The sequence below is a fragment of the Artibeus jamaicensis genome, unplaced genomic scaffold (genome assembly GCF_021234435.1).
Source record: "Artibeus jamaicensis isolate MK-2021 breed Jamaican fruit bat unplaced genomic scaffold, CSHL_Jam_final contig_540, whole genome shotgun sequence".
In the NCBI taxonomy this organism is placed as follows: Eukaryota; Metazoa; Chordata; class Mammalia; order Chiroptera; family Phyllostomidae; genus Artibeus; species Artibeus jamaicensis.
The window spans coordinates 2,599,658-2,618,598 of NW_026521879.1; the positions used below are offsets into that span (position 1 = coordinate 2,599,658).

At 37.9% G+C, this 18,941-nt stretch overlaps 1 protein-coding gene across 4 annotated transcripts in view; it reads right to left on the reverse strand.

Annotated features, from left to right (window-relative positions):
* Positions 1-18,941, reverse strand: part of AASS (aminoadipate-semialdehyde synthase) — a 69,887-nt gene that overhangs the window by 50,828 nt on the left and 118 nt on the right. For 3 of the 4 annotated variants that reach the window (XM_053669969.1, XM_053669968.1, XM_053669967.1), the window contains exons 2-4: positions 10,516-10,740; positions 4,457-4,633; positions 1,455-1,539 (exon numbers count right to left, since the gene is read on the reverse strand). In XM_053669969.1, the coding sequence (XP_053525944.1) occupies positions 1,455-1,539; positions 4,457-4,633; positions 10,516-10,725 (472 nt within the window). In that variant the 5' untranslated portion in view covers positions 10,726-10,740. Of the gene's footprint in view, positions 1-1,454; positions 1,540-4,456; positions 4,634-10,515; positions 18,939-18,941 lie in introns of those variants that run through there. The other variant, XM_053669966.1, reaches the window with a different exon arrangement.

Genomic DNA, 18,941 nt, shown 5'->3' on the forward strand with positions numbered 1-18,941 from the left:
AATTTATCAATTTTATTGATTTTTTTTAAAGAACCAACTTTTGATTTCATTGATATTCTCCATTTTTTCTGTTTTGATTTCATTATTTTTCCCTTTTACCCTTATTATTTCCTTCCTTCTATTTGTTTTGGATTTAATTTGTTGTTCATTTTCTACCTTTTTCAGATAGGAGCATAGATCACTAATTTAAGAACTTTTATTTTTTCTAATAAAAGCATTAAATGCTATGAATTTTCTTCTAAGCTCCACTTTATCCATATCCTACAAATTTTGGTATACTATATTTTAAAATTTTATTCAGCTAAAAATATTTTCTAATTTTTCCTGTGAAATCACAGAAAAAATTAGAAAATATTTTTAGCTGAATAAAAATTTTAGCTGAATAAAATCACAGTTATTCAAAAAGCATTGTTTATCTTTCAAATATTTGGAAAATTTCTAGATGTCTTTCTATTATAATTTCTAAGTCAATTTTATTATAGTCAGAGCACATACTATATGATTTCAAAAATTTTATTAAATGTATTAAGAACTGTTTTGTGACCCAGCATATGGAATGTTTGGATGAATGGTCCAAGTGACTTGCAAAGAACCTGTATTCCACAACTGTTGGGAGGAGTGCTCAGTTATGCCAGGGTGGGTGATAGTGTTTCAGTGTCCTGTATCCATACAAATTTCCAGCTACTTGTTCTGACAATTACAGACCTTCATGTAGTCTAATCTGATAGTTATAACATATGGTGTTTCTCAGCTAAACAAGGTTCAAAGTACTAAATATGCCAAAAATCAAGTAGAGTTGCCCTGATCAGGTAGCTCAGTTGGTTGACGCATAGTCTCATACACCAAAAAGTTGCAGGTTCAGTTCTCAGTCAGAGCACATACCTAGGCTGTGGGTTCAATCTATGGTCAGGGAGCTTATGGAAAGCAACTGATGCATGTTTCTCTCTAACATACATTTCTCTCTCTCATTCTCTCCCTCTCCCCTGGACCCTCCTTTTCTCTCTCTAAAATCAATAAATATATCTTCAGTTGAGGAGTAAAAACATGTTTTCCCCAACTCCAGCTTCTGTCCTTTCTAGGTTGCTCCTCTGTGGCTCCTGCCCCTGTACCTTTTTTTCTTTTTTCCCTTTTTTCTACTCCCTAAACTCTCATTACCAAACTGACCTCTAATTCAGATCTTCCAAACATAACTCTCTAAAAAGTCAGAGCCTAACTATAGTTGTTATACTTCTTCCTGTCTTCTTTTTCTTTTTAATTTTTCCAAGAAATATATTTTAATGATTTACCTTCTTATTCTAGCCTCACATATTCATTACCTTTAGTCACACCTGCATGTTTATTTTTATTGATGGGAAGTGAACACTCCCATCCCCTTGCCACAGAAAAGACAAAACACACAGTCACTCCAAAGGCAGATTTCAAAACGGGTTATGTAAAATTTCCAGCACACTTACCTGCCACACCGGCCCATTGTCCAAATGCCACTACCCGAATTCCTCTATGGTCCACCATTTTCTCATAATCAATAAGTCTGATTTCCTGACAAAAGAGTAAAAAAAAATTCAGTCACACCAAGCTTATTTTCAATAAGTAAAGCACATACATGAGCAGGTCAACATTTCACACTTTTTTCCTTTTCTAAAACATATCTTGACTTGCCAACATCAGTTACCATCAGGTACACCTTGAAACATTTAGAAAAGGCAGGTCACAAATCAATAATAGGGTTGTGATTAGAAATGAAAGAATGGTTCTACCAGGGTGCTAAATATCCATTGGTGGTACTCAGTCAAATAATGGCATGATTTCCTTTAAATTTTAGCCCAGCATCATCTACAAATATATCTACCACTTTGTTTATCCTCACATCCTTCCTTCTAGTCTCAAAGAAGACAAGTCCCTTCTGAGACTAAGCCCTGTGAGCTAAATAGAGGCCAGCTCTTTTCTATGTCCTCCAAGACCACTCTTGAGCTTTTTCTCTTTCCTGCACCACCCTCTCTGCACTGCTCCTTCCCCTACGCCATTATAAGTGATATTTACCCAGGATTCTTCTACCTTAAAAAAAAATAGCACCACTCCCTCCCAAGTTCTTACACACAAATCTTTCATTCTCTCTCTCCCTGTCTCCCTCTTTCTGTCTCTCTCTCTCTCAGTCTCTCTTTCTCCCTTTCTCTTCTCCCTTTTCTCTCTCCATCCCTCCACAATTAGCTTCATTTAAAAAGTAGTACAGCCTGCCTGCTTTTTACTTTCTCATCTGCTCTAAAATCACAGTCTTCCTATTTCCTCTGGAATCTTCCCTCTCTTAAAAATGTCTTACTAATTCATGGTTAAGACCCACTGACATGTTGTAATTATGGAATGTTTGAAACAGTCATTGTATTTCCTCAAAGCTCAGATTACTTAATCATGTCCATGAATTTAAGAATGTTTAATATCCATCCATCTCCAAGTAATTGGTTATAAACTGCTGCCCCCCAAAAAGAAGCCCTGCTGGGTCTGTTTTTATTAATTTTCTTGTAATGGATGAAAATTTATATAACAAAAAAAGTTTCTAAAGTGCTTTTGAAGGAGTTTATCTCCTTAAGGTGAAAGATTCTTCTTATAATATCACTTCCATTAATTACTTTTTGAATTTGTTCTTCAGAAACAATGCAAATTAACTATAACCCAAATTTAACATATTTCAAATTACTAAAAATGTGTTTTATATACCTTATAAAATACTTCCATTGCTTTTACTGTTTGTGAATCCTCCTGCTTTCTGTCTCTTTTCAGATTCTAGTCTAGTTTCTAACGCCATAAAATCCTTACCCCAGGACTTAGACCTTGAACTTTTCTATACTCACTACCTACCTACATCCTCTCTCAAGGCTTTAGATACCGCCTAGTCCAGGGGTGTCCAATCTTTTGGCATCTCTGGGATACACTGGAAGAAGAGCTGTCTCAGGCTATATGTTAAATACACAAACACCAGTGAAAACTGATGTGTTTATGATTTTGTATTGGGCTGCATTCATAGCCATCCTGGACTGCATTTGATCTCAGGCCACTGATTGGACACCCCTGCTAGTCTCTGATAACCACAATATATGTATCAGAAGGAGATGCCCTCCTGAGCTACAAACTCATATCCAACAACCCACACAGCACCTATGCTTAAATGTCTCATTAACTTGACAGTCTCTAAACTCAACTCTCGATCCTCCATCCAAGACTGCCCCTTGCACAGTAGCATAATCTTAAATCTATGGCAATTCTTTAAAGTTGCTCGGACCAAAATCCCAAAGTCTATCTGTTCTCTCTCTCTCTCTCTCTTTCTCTCTCTCTCTCACACATTCCACATTCATTTCATCAGGGAATCTTGCTAAGTAAGATCTCTAAAATACATCCAAGATTTGCCCATGCATCACAAATTCTACCACCCTCATGCAAGTCACCATCACTTGTAGCCTAGCATCTAGACTGGTCTAGATTTACAATCTTCTCATCAGCTTTGCTTTCCTCCTCCCACCCCTCACTCCCACAGAGCAGGCAGAATAAGCATTTTAGAACATGCTTTACTCTCACCTTCCATTCAGAAAGACCCTCAGGCTTTTCCATTACCATCCTCTCTGCTTTCAAGACTTCACAGATGGATAAGACTTAATCATTCATCTCCTTCAAATATTTGCTCAGTGCCAACTTCACAATAAGACTCTCCTGGATTATCCTATATAAACTGTCATTGCCACCTCTCCCAGTGCCCAGCACTCCTTTTCTCCTTCTGTATCCTGTTTGTCTCAATCACACATATCACCGAGTAACATATGAAGTGTCATTTATTTATCATCTGTCTCACTCCATTAGAATATAAACTCCCAAAGACAGGGTTATTTTATTGTCATTGTGAAGAACAGTGTTGGACACATTGTAGGCACTCAGCAAATATTGGTTGGATGAAAACTCTGTATTTTAAATAGCCAATAATTTTTCAATAATATTCATATTTCAAAAAATTCTCCTTTCCCCTTATGATGTTAATAAAAGTCAAAAATGGTTTTCATTCCAGTTCTGGCACTGCAGAGCTGTGTCTCCTCAGACAAGTCATTTTACTTCTCAGCTCCATCTGAAAAATTGGGGTGGTAGACTATATGATCCCTGAGGTTCTTTTCAGCTCCAAAATTCTACTTGCTAATGTCTAACCAGTTGGGTTTATAAATAATGGGTCGTTTGGGGGAACAATTCTATTATTCTTTCCATTTTACAATAAAAAATAAAATGTTTGATTTCTCATAACAAACTTCGAACTCGTGCAACAGAGGAGCCTTAAGAGCAGCAGAACTATTCAAGTACCAACTCACAGATTACTTTTCCTGTTGTAAATAACAAACCTGACACATCTCCTAGATGCTGACAGAAAACTAAAACTCTACTCGATAATAAAAAGTAAAAAAAATAAGTGTTAGTCACCAATTACCTGTCTCAAAATTTCATCCAATAAGCCCATATTGGCCTCCTGAGCTTTTATTGTGTGAGAGAAGAATGCATAAGTCTTCTTGGACATTAATTTATCCTCTGCAGGTCTTTTAACTCCCAAAATTAGACAAGCTTCAGAAATATCCTCCTGAAGGATGCCACCAGCCTTGACATATTCCTGGGAATGTAATTTTGGTTTAAAGTTATTCCTTGGTTTGTTGTATTCATATTTTCTTTAACAAGCAAAATGTACAGCAATTAAAGCCACAACTATTTGAAGGAATAAAATCTTTATGATTAAGTACAAATAATAGATAACTACATATATTTTTATTTACTAGATAAATATCAATTTAATATGTTTGACTTTTATAGCAAAAAAATCGAAAATGCAGCACATACACCTACTTAAGAACAGTTAGTAGATTGATCATAACCACTAGCACACATGTGATTTAAATATAATTGTGAAATTAATATTTTACTTTATTTATTTTAATTTTTATTGTTGACTCTATTACAGATGTCTGCTATTTCCCCCTTTTCTCCCAGTCCCCACACCCACTGTGCGAACCTCAGCCTTTACCACATTGTTTTCTATTCCTAGGCTATGTAGGTAAGTTCTTTGGCTAATCTCTTCCAGTCTCTTCACACTGAGATCTGTCAGTATATTTGATGTACCCATAACTCAGGGCCTACCCGTTTGTTCATCAGCTTATTTTGTTCATTAGATTCCACATAAAAGTGAGATTATATGGTATTTGTCTTTCTATGACCGGCTTATTTCACTTAACATACCAATCTCCAGGTCCATTCATGTTATCCCAAAGAGTAGGAGTTCCTTCTTTCAGACAGTCATGTACTGTTTCATTGTGTAAATGTGCTACATCTTAATTCTTTCATCTACTGATGGGCACTTGGGCTGTTTCCAGATCTTGGCTATAATAAATAATGGCCAAGTGGTCTATTATTTTCTTTAAAATGAGTAATCTAGTTTTATTTTTTCACAGGTACCTGTCCCATTTTCCTAACATCATTTATTGAAGGGACTGATTTTACTTCATTGTATGCTCTTATCTCCTTTGTCAAACATTAATTGACCATATAGGCATGGGCTAATTTCTGGGCATTTGTTTTGTCCCATTGATCTATATGACTTAATGCCAGTACCAGGCTGTTTTGTTTACAATGGCTTTGTGTGCAATAGTTAGGTATTCAGTATTGTGATCCCTCCTACTATCTTTCTCAAGATTGCTGAGGCTATCCAAGGACTTTTTTGGTTCCATATAATTTTTTACAATATTTGTTCTAGATCTGTGCAATATGCCACTGGTATTTTAATAGAAATTGAATTGAACCTATAGATTGCTTTGGGTAGTATGGACATTTGTAATGATGTCAATTTTTCCAACCATGAATACAGTATATGCATCCACTTGTTTGTTTCTTCAACGTCCTACAGTTTGCCAAGTATAGGTCTCTTACCTCCTTAGTTAAGTTTATTCCTAAGTACCTTATTTTTTGTTGTTGTTGAAATGGTAAATGGTATTGTTTTCTTAGTTTCTCTGAGAATTCATTATTGGTTTATAAAAGTGCCACCAATTTCTTGATATTAATTTTGTATCTTGCTACTTCTCCAAATATATTCATTAAATCTAGTAGATTATTGGTGGAGTCTGAGGGTTTTCTATGTCCAATATCATGTCATCTGATAATAATGACAGCTTCACTTCCTCCTTTCCAATTCCAATGCCTTTTATTTCTTCTTCTTGTCTGATCACTGTGGCTAACACTTCCAGTGCAACATTGAATAAGAGAGGTAAAAGCAGACATCACTGCCTTGCTCCTGATCTTAAGGAAAAAACTTATGGTGTTTGCCCATTGAGTGAGATGTTGGCTATAAATTTGTCAAATATGGCCTTTATTATGTTGAGGTATGATCCCTTGATTCTAACTTTGCTGAGAGTTTTTAACATAAATGGGTGCTGGATTTTATCAAATGCTTTTTCTACATCTATTGATATTATCATGTAATTTTTATCTTTCATTTTGATTATTTAATGTAACCCATTTATTGATTTGCAAATATTGTACCAACTTTGCACATCCAGAATAAATTCCACTTGACTATGCTGTATGATCTTTTTAATGTATTGCTGGATCTGCTTTGCTAATACTTTGTTGAGGGTTTTAGCATCTATGTTCATCAGAGATACTGGCCTAAAAAAAAAGAAAGAAGATGGAGGAGGAGAAGAAAATATTACCCTTTGCAACAGTATAGATGTACCTGGAGAACATTAAGCTAAGTGAAATAATTCAAAGACAGTTATGATATGATTTCACTCATATGTGAAATCTAGTGCAAAAAAAGAGTTAACAAGCAAGATAGAAACAGACTGATAGGTAGAGCATGGAGCTGAGAGCTGGGGCAGGGCTGTGGGGGAAGGAGGTTGGTATGAAGGGATCAAGCAAAACAAAAGAAAGAAAAGAGAAAGAATTCATGAACATGGATAACAGTGTGGTGATTGTGGGGGATAAGGGATGGGTGGAGGTGGAAGAGGGGCAAGAGGGATAAATGGTAATGGAAAAACTACAATAAATTTTTTTTAAAGATAAACAAAATTATCGTGCTGCTAGCTTCCATGGAAAAATTAATTCAGCTAAAAATTATCAATGAATGCTAACATCATTAGTTGAAAGGTTGTTGAGAAACAAGAAATTCACATATCTCAACACAGCATCTCACAGATGACTCAGTAAATACAAAGAAAGAAAGGTATTTTTGCAAGGGAGGGACCTGATAGTAATCACCTCAGCCAAGTAAGTGATCATGCATTCCTCACCATGTAATGACTGGTTTTTGTGTGTGTCTTGGATGTGATACAATGGAAAGAACATATGTCACTTATGAAATATTTATGTCACAAGTATACAACCTGAATTATCTCAAGATAAAAAACAGACTAGTTACACCCAGAAGTGGAACATCCTACAAGTCACTTGGCCTGCAATGTTCCCAAAGAGTTAATGTCATTGAAACAAACAAAAATCAAAAGGGGAGGGTCCTGTTTTTGATTAAAAGAACTAAAAAGATATAATGGTAAATTAAAGAAAGCTTAATTAAGTTTCAGTTAAAAATAAAAGCCATTTGGGACAAATGGGGAATGTGAAGTAGACTATGTAAGATGATATCATGAAGTAATTTCTTAGGTGAAAAAATTACATGATGGCTATTCAGAAAAATGATAATGAAATGCATACTGAGCATTTTGTAGTAAAATGCTATGATGTCGACCACATATTTTCAAGTGGTCAAGGAAAAAAGTACATGTAAATCTTTAAAATAAAAATGAGTCAAACCTATAAGATTATTGTGAAGAATAAAGGGAACGATAAATGTAAAGGGCATCCCACCATAGATGGCAAGGCAAACTACCATGAACAAACTCTACTTAATGAAGCATTTCCTGGAGGGATGTTTTATGTGACAAAACACAGTAGTGTCTTATTGGCCTTGTCCCCCACTCCCATAATGAGGACCCACCATGAAGGAAAGGAGAGAATGACTAAAAGATATTACCTCCTTCTAAATGCAATCCCTCAATATTGAAATAAATCCAACCAAAAATGGAAAAGACCTGTACTCAAAAAAGTATAAAACACTGAAGAAAGAAATTGAAGAAGATACAAATACGTGGAAACATATAGTGGTGTTCATGGAATGGAAAACTAAACATTATTAAAATGTCCATGGTACCCAAAGAAATTTACAGTTCAACACAATTGTTATCAAGACACCAATGGGCATATTTCACAGAACTAGAACAAATGTTCCAAAAATATATATGGAACCACAAAAGACCTGGAAGAGCTATAGCCATCTTGAGAAAAAAGAACAAAGCTGGAGAAATCACACTACCTGATGTCAAACTATACTATAAGGACACACTACTGAAAACATGGCATAGGCATAAACTCAGACATACAGATCAATGGAACAATATAGAGAGCCTAGAAATAAACCTATGCATTTATGATCAATTAATACTCAAGAAATGAGGCAAGAGCACACAGTGAGCTAAAGATAGTCTATTCAATAAATAGCATTTAGAAAATTGGACATAACCCTGGCTGGTGTGGCTTAGTGGATTGAGTGCCAACTTGCAAACCGAAGGGTCACCAGTTCAATTCCCAGTCAGGGCACATGCTTGGGTTGTGGGCCAGGTCCCCAGTAGAGGGTACTTAAGAGGTAACCACACATTGATGTTTCCCCCTCTTTCTCCCTCCCTGACCCTCTCTAAAAATAAATAAATAAAATCTTTTCATTAAAAAGAAAATTAGACTGATAACATGCAAAAGAATGAAATCAAAGCAACTTCTTTTACCATGCACAAAAATAAACTTGAAATGGATTAAAAACTTAAATGTGACTCAAAACCATAAATATCCTAGAAGAAAACACAGGCAGTAAAATGTCAAACATTTCTCATAGCAATATTTTTTCTGATATGTCTTCTCAGGCAAAGGAAACACAGAAAAATAAATGGGATTACATCAAACTAGAAAGTTTTGCACAGCAAAGGAATCCATCAAGAAAATGAAAAGACAACCCACTCAATGGGTGAACATACTCACCAATAATACATCTGATAAGGAGTTAATTTCCAAAACATATAAAGAATTTATACAACTCAACACTGAGAAAACAAAGAATTCAATTTAAAAATGGGAAAAGGACCTGAATAGACACTTCTCCAAAGAGGATCTACAGATGGCCAATAGACATATGAAAAGATGCTCAATGTCACTAATGATCAGAGAAATGCAAATTAAAACCATAATGAGATATCAACTTACACCTCTCCGAATGATTATCATCAATAAATCAACATGTTGGGGGAGGGGTGTGGGTAGAGGTGGAGCAAGTATAAGGGGGATAAATGCCAATGGAAAAATACAATAAAAATAAACTATTAAAAATAAATAAATCAACAAAAAATAAGTGTTGGCAAGGACGTGTACTATTGGTGGGAATGCAGATTGGTCCAGCCACTATGGAAATCAGTATGAAGGTTCCTCAAAAAATTAAAAAAGAAACTGCCTTATGACCCAATAATTCCACTTCTGGTAATATATCCAAAGAAACCTGAAGCACTAATTTGAAACAATATATGCATGGCTATGTTCGTTGCAGGATTATTTATAATAGCCAAGATTTGGAAGCAGTCCATGTGCCTATCTGTAGATGAGTGGATAAAAAAGCCATGGCATATTTACACAGTGGAATACTACTAGACCATAAGAAAGAAGGAAATCCTACTTTTTGCAACAACATGGATGGACCTGGAAAGTATTATGCTAAGTGAATAAACCAATCAGAGAAATGCCAATACTACATGATTTTACTTATATATGGAATCTAATGAACAAAATAAACTAACAAACAAAATAGAAACAGACTCATAGACACAAAGAAGAGATTCACAGCTGTTAAAGGGGAGACAGTGGAGGGTGAGGTGAAAAAGACAAAGGGATTAAAACACAAAAACTCATAGACACAGAAACAGTATGGTGATTACCAGAGGGCAAGTGTGGTAGGCAGGATGTAGAAGAGGGTGGGGATAAATGGTGACATAAGGAGTCACCATAAATGGTGACTTGACTTTGGGTGGTGAAAACACAATAAATATAATATACAGATGATGTATTATAGAACTGTACACATGAAACCTATATAATTTTATTAATCAATGTCACACCAATAAATTCAACAAAAAAATATTCAAACAAGAAAGAGCTCAAAAAAATTTTTTAATTAAAAGCAATCCCTCTATCACCCAGCTAGAGAAAGCATGGAATGGAATAAAAATAATACTTACTGGTTGAATTCTGGTCTCAAGGATTCTAATTTAGCAATCTCATTATAACCAAAGTAAAGGAATATTGCCATGTGGTATTTCAGTGATATTAGCAAACATTTTCTTTTCACCCAGGTGCTTTTTAATTTTCATTTGCAGAGTCATTTTATTCCCACATACTTAAGAAATTGGAACTATTTACCTTGTCGTGAATGGCCCGCCGATTGGAAGGCTGTATCAAGACCTTGTAACCCAGGTTGGTGATCCCTTTGATGTGCCGGGGCGACAGAGGTGCCCTCCTCTCCCAGGCATTCACATCCTCCCGCCTCAGGGCCATCACCGGCTTGTGGTGAAGCCCTCTGGAGAGGCTGAGCCCCAGCCTGCTCAGTCTGGTCCTGTATATGCGCAGCATCTGGAAACCTGGCGACTGTAATGACATAAGGGCACAGGACAACAAAAGGCAGGTGGGCTCACAGAACAGTTCTGGTGTCCTAAGAAATCTGCTGTAAAATCCAGCCATCTCAGATGCTAATAGATACAAGATAGAGAAAAGGGAAGGGGAAACCTGGATGATAAGTGGTTTTCCTTTACCCAAACGAACCCAATTTTCCACAAACAAGGTTATTTATTTCCAAAATATAATAAGTACTGAACAACTTATGGGACACTGGCCCACGTATGAGAAGCCAGAATAGATTTTTAAATATATGTTTTATCAAGCAACTATTCAGCATAAATAAATGTTTTAAGTAAGTTAACCTGCTATGCACATAAAATTCAATTAGATAATTTATGCTAATTTTGAGAGCATAAAGTTGGGAATTCCTTAAACATGTACAAGATTCTTGACCATGTAGCTCCAACCTCTTCGGAGTTTCATCTCTGAGCATTCCTTACAAGTGCTACCCAGAGTGCTGGGCAGCCTGTTGCCTATTGGCCAACTGCTTTTCACTGGTCCGTGATGAGACATGTACAGAAACAGACAGTTAGGGCTTAGAGACCTTTATATTACATGATCACATTTCTAGTAATTCATTGTTATTGAATTGAATGAAAGTGTTGGTCCTGACAGATTGGAAAGTTAAGAAAACAAAACAAACACACAGTTTCCTTCTCCACAGCTGTTAGAGGTTCAAGAAGCCTAGTCCCAACCACACGTCCCAACCTCACCCTCCCTGACTCTTCTGTTACTTTAAGCGTTCGGTTCCCTTTCCCAGGGTTCCCTGTCCCTAACACATCCTCCTATCACATTAAGCCTGGACCTGTCCCAACCAGCTTTCTAACTGCTATTCCAGACTGTATAACTTATTGAATCATGAAATGTTGACAAGAGGCTCACTATAAATTGTATATAAATTTCTAAAGCATAAAGATCAAACAGTATTCAATCCCTCTTCATATGGCTAAGTATATTTGGAAGCCAAGTGTCATTTCAGATGATAATCTTCTGTATCATTTGGATGCTAAACCTTAGTTTTTTATGTTTAAGGTTGGCATCAAAATATGGAACTAAATGATTTCATACCTTTCAAAAATACTCAAACAATTCCTGCTAGCATTTATCAAAATTTATATGGAATGCATTTCTGTTACATCAGACTGCAACCTCTGCATCAGACCTACCACATAGACTGGGAAGGTTTGTCCAAACCTGGGGCACACGAGTCACTGCCACCTGAGACAGGAAACTTAAACGGCAATTCACCACACAACAGACCAAACAGCGAGGGCCCTCTGTGAAGGCATCAGGGTGGAGAAGGGCACAAAGAAAAGGGGCCACACACAGCAACTGAACACTTGGACGGTTGGAGCCATATCGATGATCGACATCTCAGTAAAAGACTGTTATGTATTCTACCTAATGTTTAATTTATTTAAATACTCTCATTTTTAAACAGACAACATTAGGCCCAAAACCCAAGCTAAAGAAAAAACTGCAGCATCCCACAGAACTTGAATCCCTATATTCTCAAATAAAACCAATCTGGATGACATACAATTCTTCTGAACACATAGATAAGCCCAGAAATGGTCCCATCCTCCCAGCAGAGGCTGTATTTCATTGAGAGGGACACCACATCCTCTGTTCTTTGTAGCAATTCTTGGGGCTAACATGAGGGAACATGTTCAGATAATACAACCCCTCCCCTCAGCCCAACTTGATTTGTGATCACAGCTTCCCCTCCCTCAATGACCATCCACCTCCTCCTCCTACATCCCCTGTCTGGGGTGGGGGGTGTGATATGGGAGGACAGACACAGACTCACAGACTGGTAATATACACATAGGTATTTGCAAAGGCAAGCCTTCTTTGGAGACTCAGAAAAGAAAGCAGCATTGTGACCCCTTGGAATTTATTAGAGAAGCTGCTTTCACTTTCACTTTAGGGAATTCCCAAATCATGTAACTTTGTTTTTAGACAAATGTAACAATAGTTACCATTGATTAAACATAATATGCCTTACAGATGACATTTCATTTTCTTCTTGAAAAAATCTTAAGTAGATATTATCCTCATTTTATAGGTGAAGAAACTGAACTGGACTCCAAGTAGAGCTGCTTGCTGCTTTTTTTGCAGAAGCAGGATTCCTGGGTTAATATTTAACACTCGGGATTTTCTCTCCTTTGCCAAAGCCTGCAGATCCATACTATGTATAGATCTGACACCTGTTGTTACTGCTTCCATCATGTTTCAGAAATTAGTCAGATCCTTACGGCATTGACTTTAATATTTATAGCAAATGACCAGTTTCTAGGTTCTCCCCTGAGACCAGCTGCTTCTACTCTCTTTCCCATGTGCCACCAAAAACACTTCCTGAGTTTTTGCCAAGGTAGTCTAAGTTTCCGAGAGCTTAGGAAAAAAGATTTGATAATAGCAGGTATTACTGTATTTGTGAGTACTTTAACCTGGAACTTGGTCTCAGTATAGAACTTTCCAGGACCACCATTCATTTTATTCTAATGTCATCAGAAAACATCTAACAGTCAGGATTTCTTCATTGCTTTTAGGTAGCACATTGCAGGTCTCTAGTATTTCACAGAAATGTGCAGGTGGGCTGTTCTGGATTTCCCTGTGCTAGATTTTGTGGGTTTTCCCAAGAATATCAGGAAGTAAACATAATGTTTATTTCTGGCAAAGCTTGCAATGAAACAAAGCAGGAAGACCCCTGGCTCACCGTGCCAGGTGATGATGACGGCCTGCACAATAAGCAAGGAGGATGGAAAAGCAAGAGGAGGAGAAGAGAAGCAAAAGAAAGAACTGTGGAGGATAAGGAGGAGGCAGAGAAAAAGAGGAATAAGGGGAGAAAGAGAAATGTCACCTAGTCAGGGGAGGAGATTAAGATCCTTCTCTCAACTGCTAAAGTCTTCCCTGCAACACAGGGAGAGCTAGCATTTTTATATAGCATAAAAATGAAGTTTAAAAGATTCTCCCGTATGTTTTGTAAAACAAGAAGAGTGCTAAGTTACACATTTTACTTAGCTAGGATGGATCAGGAATTTGAAATGACTCTAAAAGCCATGGGAGCATCACAGTGAATTAACTGCACAGACGTGCACAGAGACAGGAAGACACTCTATTACTAGAGTGGAAGGACTCTAGAAATAGAACATAGTATATGTTGTCACCATACACCTCTTCCCATCACTCAGTGGGAGGAAGACTTAAGAATTTCTTTTCCTTTACAAATTATATATCTTTGCAATGTACACATGAGAATCAGGCAAAGCAAGGAAAACATGCTTATATATTCTTGGTACTTTCCAGCCTTTTCCAGAGAAATGAGAAGGAAAATGGTGATTAGAGACAGAAATAATAGATGACAGACAGATGATATATAGAGATAGATAGATGATAGATAATTGGTAGATAGATGATAGATAGAGATAGATAGATAGATAATTAGTAGATAGGTGATACACAGGTGATAGATAGAGCTTGGCACTCCATACACATCCCATCATTTTCTTTCAGTAGCCATGAATAAACCATGGTCATTGAGCAAATCATCACTCTAAATCACAAGAAGGAAACAAAGGAAATTTTGTGAGATTTATTTATAAAAGATTCTATCCGAGGAAATGTCACATTCACAGGCACAGGACCTCACATGAACTTGGGAAGGCCCTTTTAAAGGATGAGCAGACTGGTCTTTGTAAAATTACATATATTATGGGGTAGTAGCTAGTTTCTAGCAGAAATATTTTTGAAAATGTAAATAAAAATATAATAAAAGCACAACATTCTCCTGATGGAGTTATCTTTTGCCCATTGATTACAGAAGAGGTGTTTTGATTTATTTCTTTAATCCAAAAATGTGGGGGGTACCTAAGTTGTGCACAGCAATTTGCAGGGTGCTTGTAAGGAAACAAATTCAGTTTCTGCTCACTCTCACAGGATCCAACAGAGGCAGGATGTGAGTATTTCATCTAATTAAGTGGCCCATCAAAATCAGATGGTGAAGTACCAATTACTGATTATAACTGAATATAAGAGTCAGAATGACCCTGAGAGAAGGTAATCTAAAACTGATAATGCAGATGAAGGGAGCGAGGGCCACAGAAATAAGGGATTTTCTATGTTTTATAACAACCATTTTCTAAACCTCTATGGAAGAATTACAATAAAAGCAGTCTACAATTCTGGTAAGCATAACTTTTACATGTAATTGGATAGGTTTATATTATTTGCTACTGTTCAGGTAGTATTTATGCCATAAAACAATGTATCTGATTTGTGATTGTTTTCTTGAGTAAGAGTAGTAGGTAGATTAATAGAGCTGAGATATACACAGAGCTTTTTATACTTTCATTCAATATTCAAAAATCTCTTAAGTCTCTTCAGTCCCTTCTATACCATTAACCTAATCAGAAAACTTTTAAAACTCAGAAACCAGCTACATAAACCAGAACAATTTTTAAACAAATACAAGAACTCAATCATAAAGAAGGCCTCCTAATTTCCATTCTTTCCAGTGGGACATGTGTAAAGGATTACAAATTTCTTATTAACAAACTAAATCCAAATCTTCCATCTCTAGCCCCCATAATCAGAGATATGCTTTTTGTCCTTATATTTTAGATCTTTAAAATAATACCACTAGAACATAATTCAGTGATTCAAACTAAAACTATTAAATCACATGTGGAGATTTCTCAGTGCCCTTTATTTGTATTAATCAGGCATACATGTTGATTAAATATTGAGAGACAAAGGGTAGGATAGCCTTGAGCTGAACAAAATAAGGTAATGGATGAGAAATGCAAACAATTCATACCTACCCTTCCAGTTCATTCTAAAACTGCAAGCATATTTTAAAAACCATGGTTTCTCAGGAAGTCCCAGGATTGTAGATGAGAACAGCTCCCTGGCCATGAGTCTCGGGCCACACTATATAGTATTTGTTATACAGACCACAATAATCCTGGATCTTTTGGGGAGCTCCAAAATACTTACAAATTAATAGAATACCTGATGATGGCCTAGAACTAATCCAAATACCTCCCAACCCCAAGGCTTGCTGGAACTAGTCTTGGGCAGGCAGTAACACTGTTCTCCATACTTGTACTTCCTGTTGCTTGCACAGGAAGTGCTTCCACATTAAAACACTTTTAGCCAGCTAGAAGTGTAAAAAAAAAAAGCCATGTAGACTTGGGTGGGTGGACTCTATTAGTATTAGCTAATCTGGTAAGAATTTACGTATGTTCTCAAGTCCAACAACTATGCAGAGTCATCCACAGATATAAGACCCATGATTCTCCTAGTCTCTAGCCCACAGATTTTGCTTCACTAGATGGAATGCAAAGTTAGCCCTGAATTGGGGGCTAATCTAAAACGTTTACCTGCTTATTTGTCTGTCTCTTTGCTACACTGCAAATGCTCTGAGGGAATAAATTGTATTTTATTCAGCATTGTGAATGATGCATAGGAGAACTGAAAGGCTTCAAAAAAGAATGAATGAATAAATGAGCAATTTTAAATGAACATCATAAAGACCTATGCAGCAGAGGAAAAAAATAGACACCCCAAACAGGGGATCATAGCCCTCACTCCCCTCCTCACTCCCACCCTGCCACAACATCCAACAAAAATGTCTATTCCCTGCCAAGATTTCATAGACCAATTAGTGTTATGAAATGCACCATAATGTGGTAGAAAAATCCAGACCTGGGAGCTGAAACTGCGAGGCTATAGGGTTTCTTCTCTTGACCTCAGTTTCTTCATCCAGACTGGAATATAATACTAAAGTCTTTTTCGGCTCTAATATTCTATTAAGCATATTAGTGCCTGGGCACTGTGGATTACAAAGTCATTAGAATTTTGGAACATAAGTAGGCACTCTGACTTGTGAGGATGCAGCTAAAATATACTAAAGAAGGAAACAAAAATACTAAAAAAGACTACGGGAGACAGAGCATTCAGAGGTTACTTGCATTAACTCTGGTAACTGGGGAGCCCAGAGTTTACAGCAGGAAGGAAACCTAAAAGGAACATGACTCCTCACCTCCACAGATGGCCTGGGCTCCTCAGCTCCACTGAGACTGTGACCCTGGTGCATAACCTGCCTGTGTTTTATCTGCAACATGGAGTCAGGTGTGTTGTGAAGCTTATTTGAGCTAATACACAGAAAGTGCTGAGCACCGCCTTGCATGTCGTAAGCACTCAGTAAACGTTAAGAAACAAAGTCTCTGAGCCTGCCCACTCCACAAAGATGAGCACAGCCACACCACCAACAGAAAAAACACTGTCTTCCTTCCTCTTTCCCACACTGTGTGAGGCCTTCGCCATGGCCCTTACATCTTCCCAGTCTCACCCAGTCTTACATCCAAAAAAAAAAAAAAGAGGTGAGCCCAATAAGCCCTCTCTTCAACTTCACTCAAGTTAGGGAGGGGCATTCAAGATAAACAGCTTACCATTTTAATACTGTCTTCCTTCAGATTTAAGACACAGTTTTTTTTCACATTTTAGCATCCCTGAAAGAGGGATGTATCTTTAAAAATGGCACTTGAGATTAATATGGTAACAATGTTGTTGGTTACTTACCATTCAAAATGCAACAGTGTTTCTGTGATTACATAAATTTCAGGAATTTGTTGTGGCCTCACCCAGAAAACTTGCCCCTGTTTATAGTATTATTTCTATGAAGAAATTACTCAAGAATAAACAGTTTTGTTAAATGGACCTGCCTAAACACAGAAGGATGGCTCCCAAAATATTAAGCTGAGGTCTGTTAAGTCTTAAATAAAGGATTAGCTAGTTAAGGGGGAAATTTTCAATTGTAAATCATTCAGATTAAAGTTCTGATGATGCTGTCACCAATGACAAGTGAGACCGGTAACAAATACAAATCTTGGGGAGTAGAAAATTGACTAAGAAATGTTGGTTTAAACCTTTGTCCTCCTAACTCGCTTGGCAGAAAGGCCACCAGTTTACAGTACCAGATCCTGAGCCCTGGGTTCACTGGCATCTTTATGGGGAAAAGAGGGGAAGTGAAGTACGACGACAAAATCAAAATAAACACACTCGCATAGACATAAGCACCTCTACACAAAGTGCTATCAGTGACTTGGGTTTTTTTAAAATAAAGTAAATAAAAGCCACTGCCTGAGTCAGCGATCTCCTGTGTAACTAGCTCCATCGGCATAATCGCAGCCACAGCTCCACATTCGGATAACTGATGATCCGCCATACCAAAAAATGCTCACCTTTGTTCACGTTACTGAACTCTCTCACCCTCCCTTTCTCCAAGCCTCCACCCCACTTCCACTCCCCTAAAATCAGTGTCTGAGAATCACATGTCTTCTGAAAGTTGTCAGGGCACTTTAGCCCTGTTCAGTCAGGTAACAATTGCTTCTACCCGCACCCATTCGCCCAGCAGTGTCTCTCAGACCCTGGCCCACACAGACCCTGCAGCATCTCGGGAGTTCAGGGACGCTGAGATCCGAGGTACCCAACTTCCTCCCACCTCCTGTCTCTGTAGGCCTGTGGACGAGGAGCAGCAGCTTGCTGGGCGGGGATGGGGAGGGGGCGGGGCGCTCCTTGTCCAAGAGAATGGCCCGCGGAGATTGTCAGAGTGAGAAGTTTGTGATCAGAGTTTGTCTAAGGCCAGAGCTGGAAATGCCAGCGAGAAAACAACCAGACAGGATGAAAGCGGTGGAGTGGGCGGTGCCCCCCACGATCTCCACTGCCCATCCCTGCAGTCAGCCAATCTAAAGATAGCCATACAGTCCAAGATATAGCAAGCTTCAACACCGGTCTTTTATTTGCTCCGCAAGCGCACCCTCTTCCCCAACAAAAAAACAAACAAAAAAAAAAGAAAGAAAGAACGAAAGAAAAGAAATCCTAACTGCATCTCTCCCCCTTCCCACTCAGAAATTTTGGAGCCAGGCCAGCTGCCATCCCATGCTAGGAGGGGAGACCTGAGAGGGAGGTCCTAACGCTCACCACCCTCTCTCCCTAGCTCATCAGGCCAGCAGCATGGAAGGGGGTGGATACGGGGAGCACGGGGGTGGGGCTCGGTTAGAGGGGCTCCATGCCTACGGGGTCTCCACACCCGAGTCCCGTGGGTGGGCAATCTCCAAGCGCATCTCGTCTGCGGGGACCGCTGCACGTCTGCTCAGCCCCTCCAG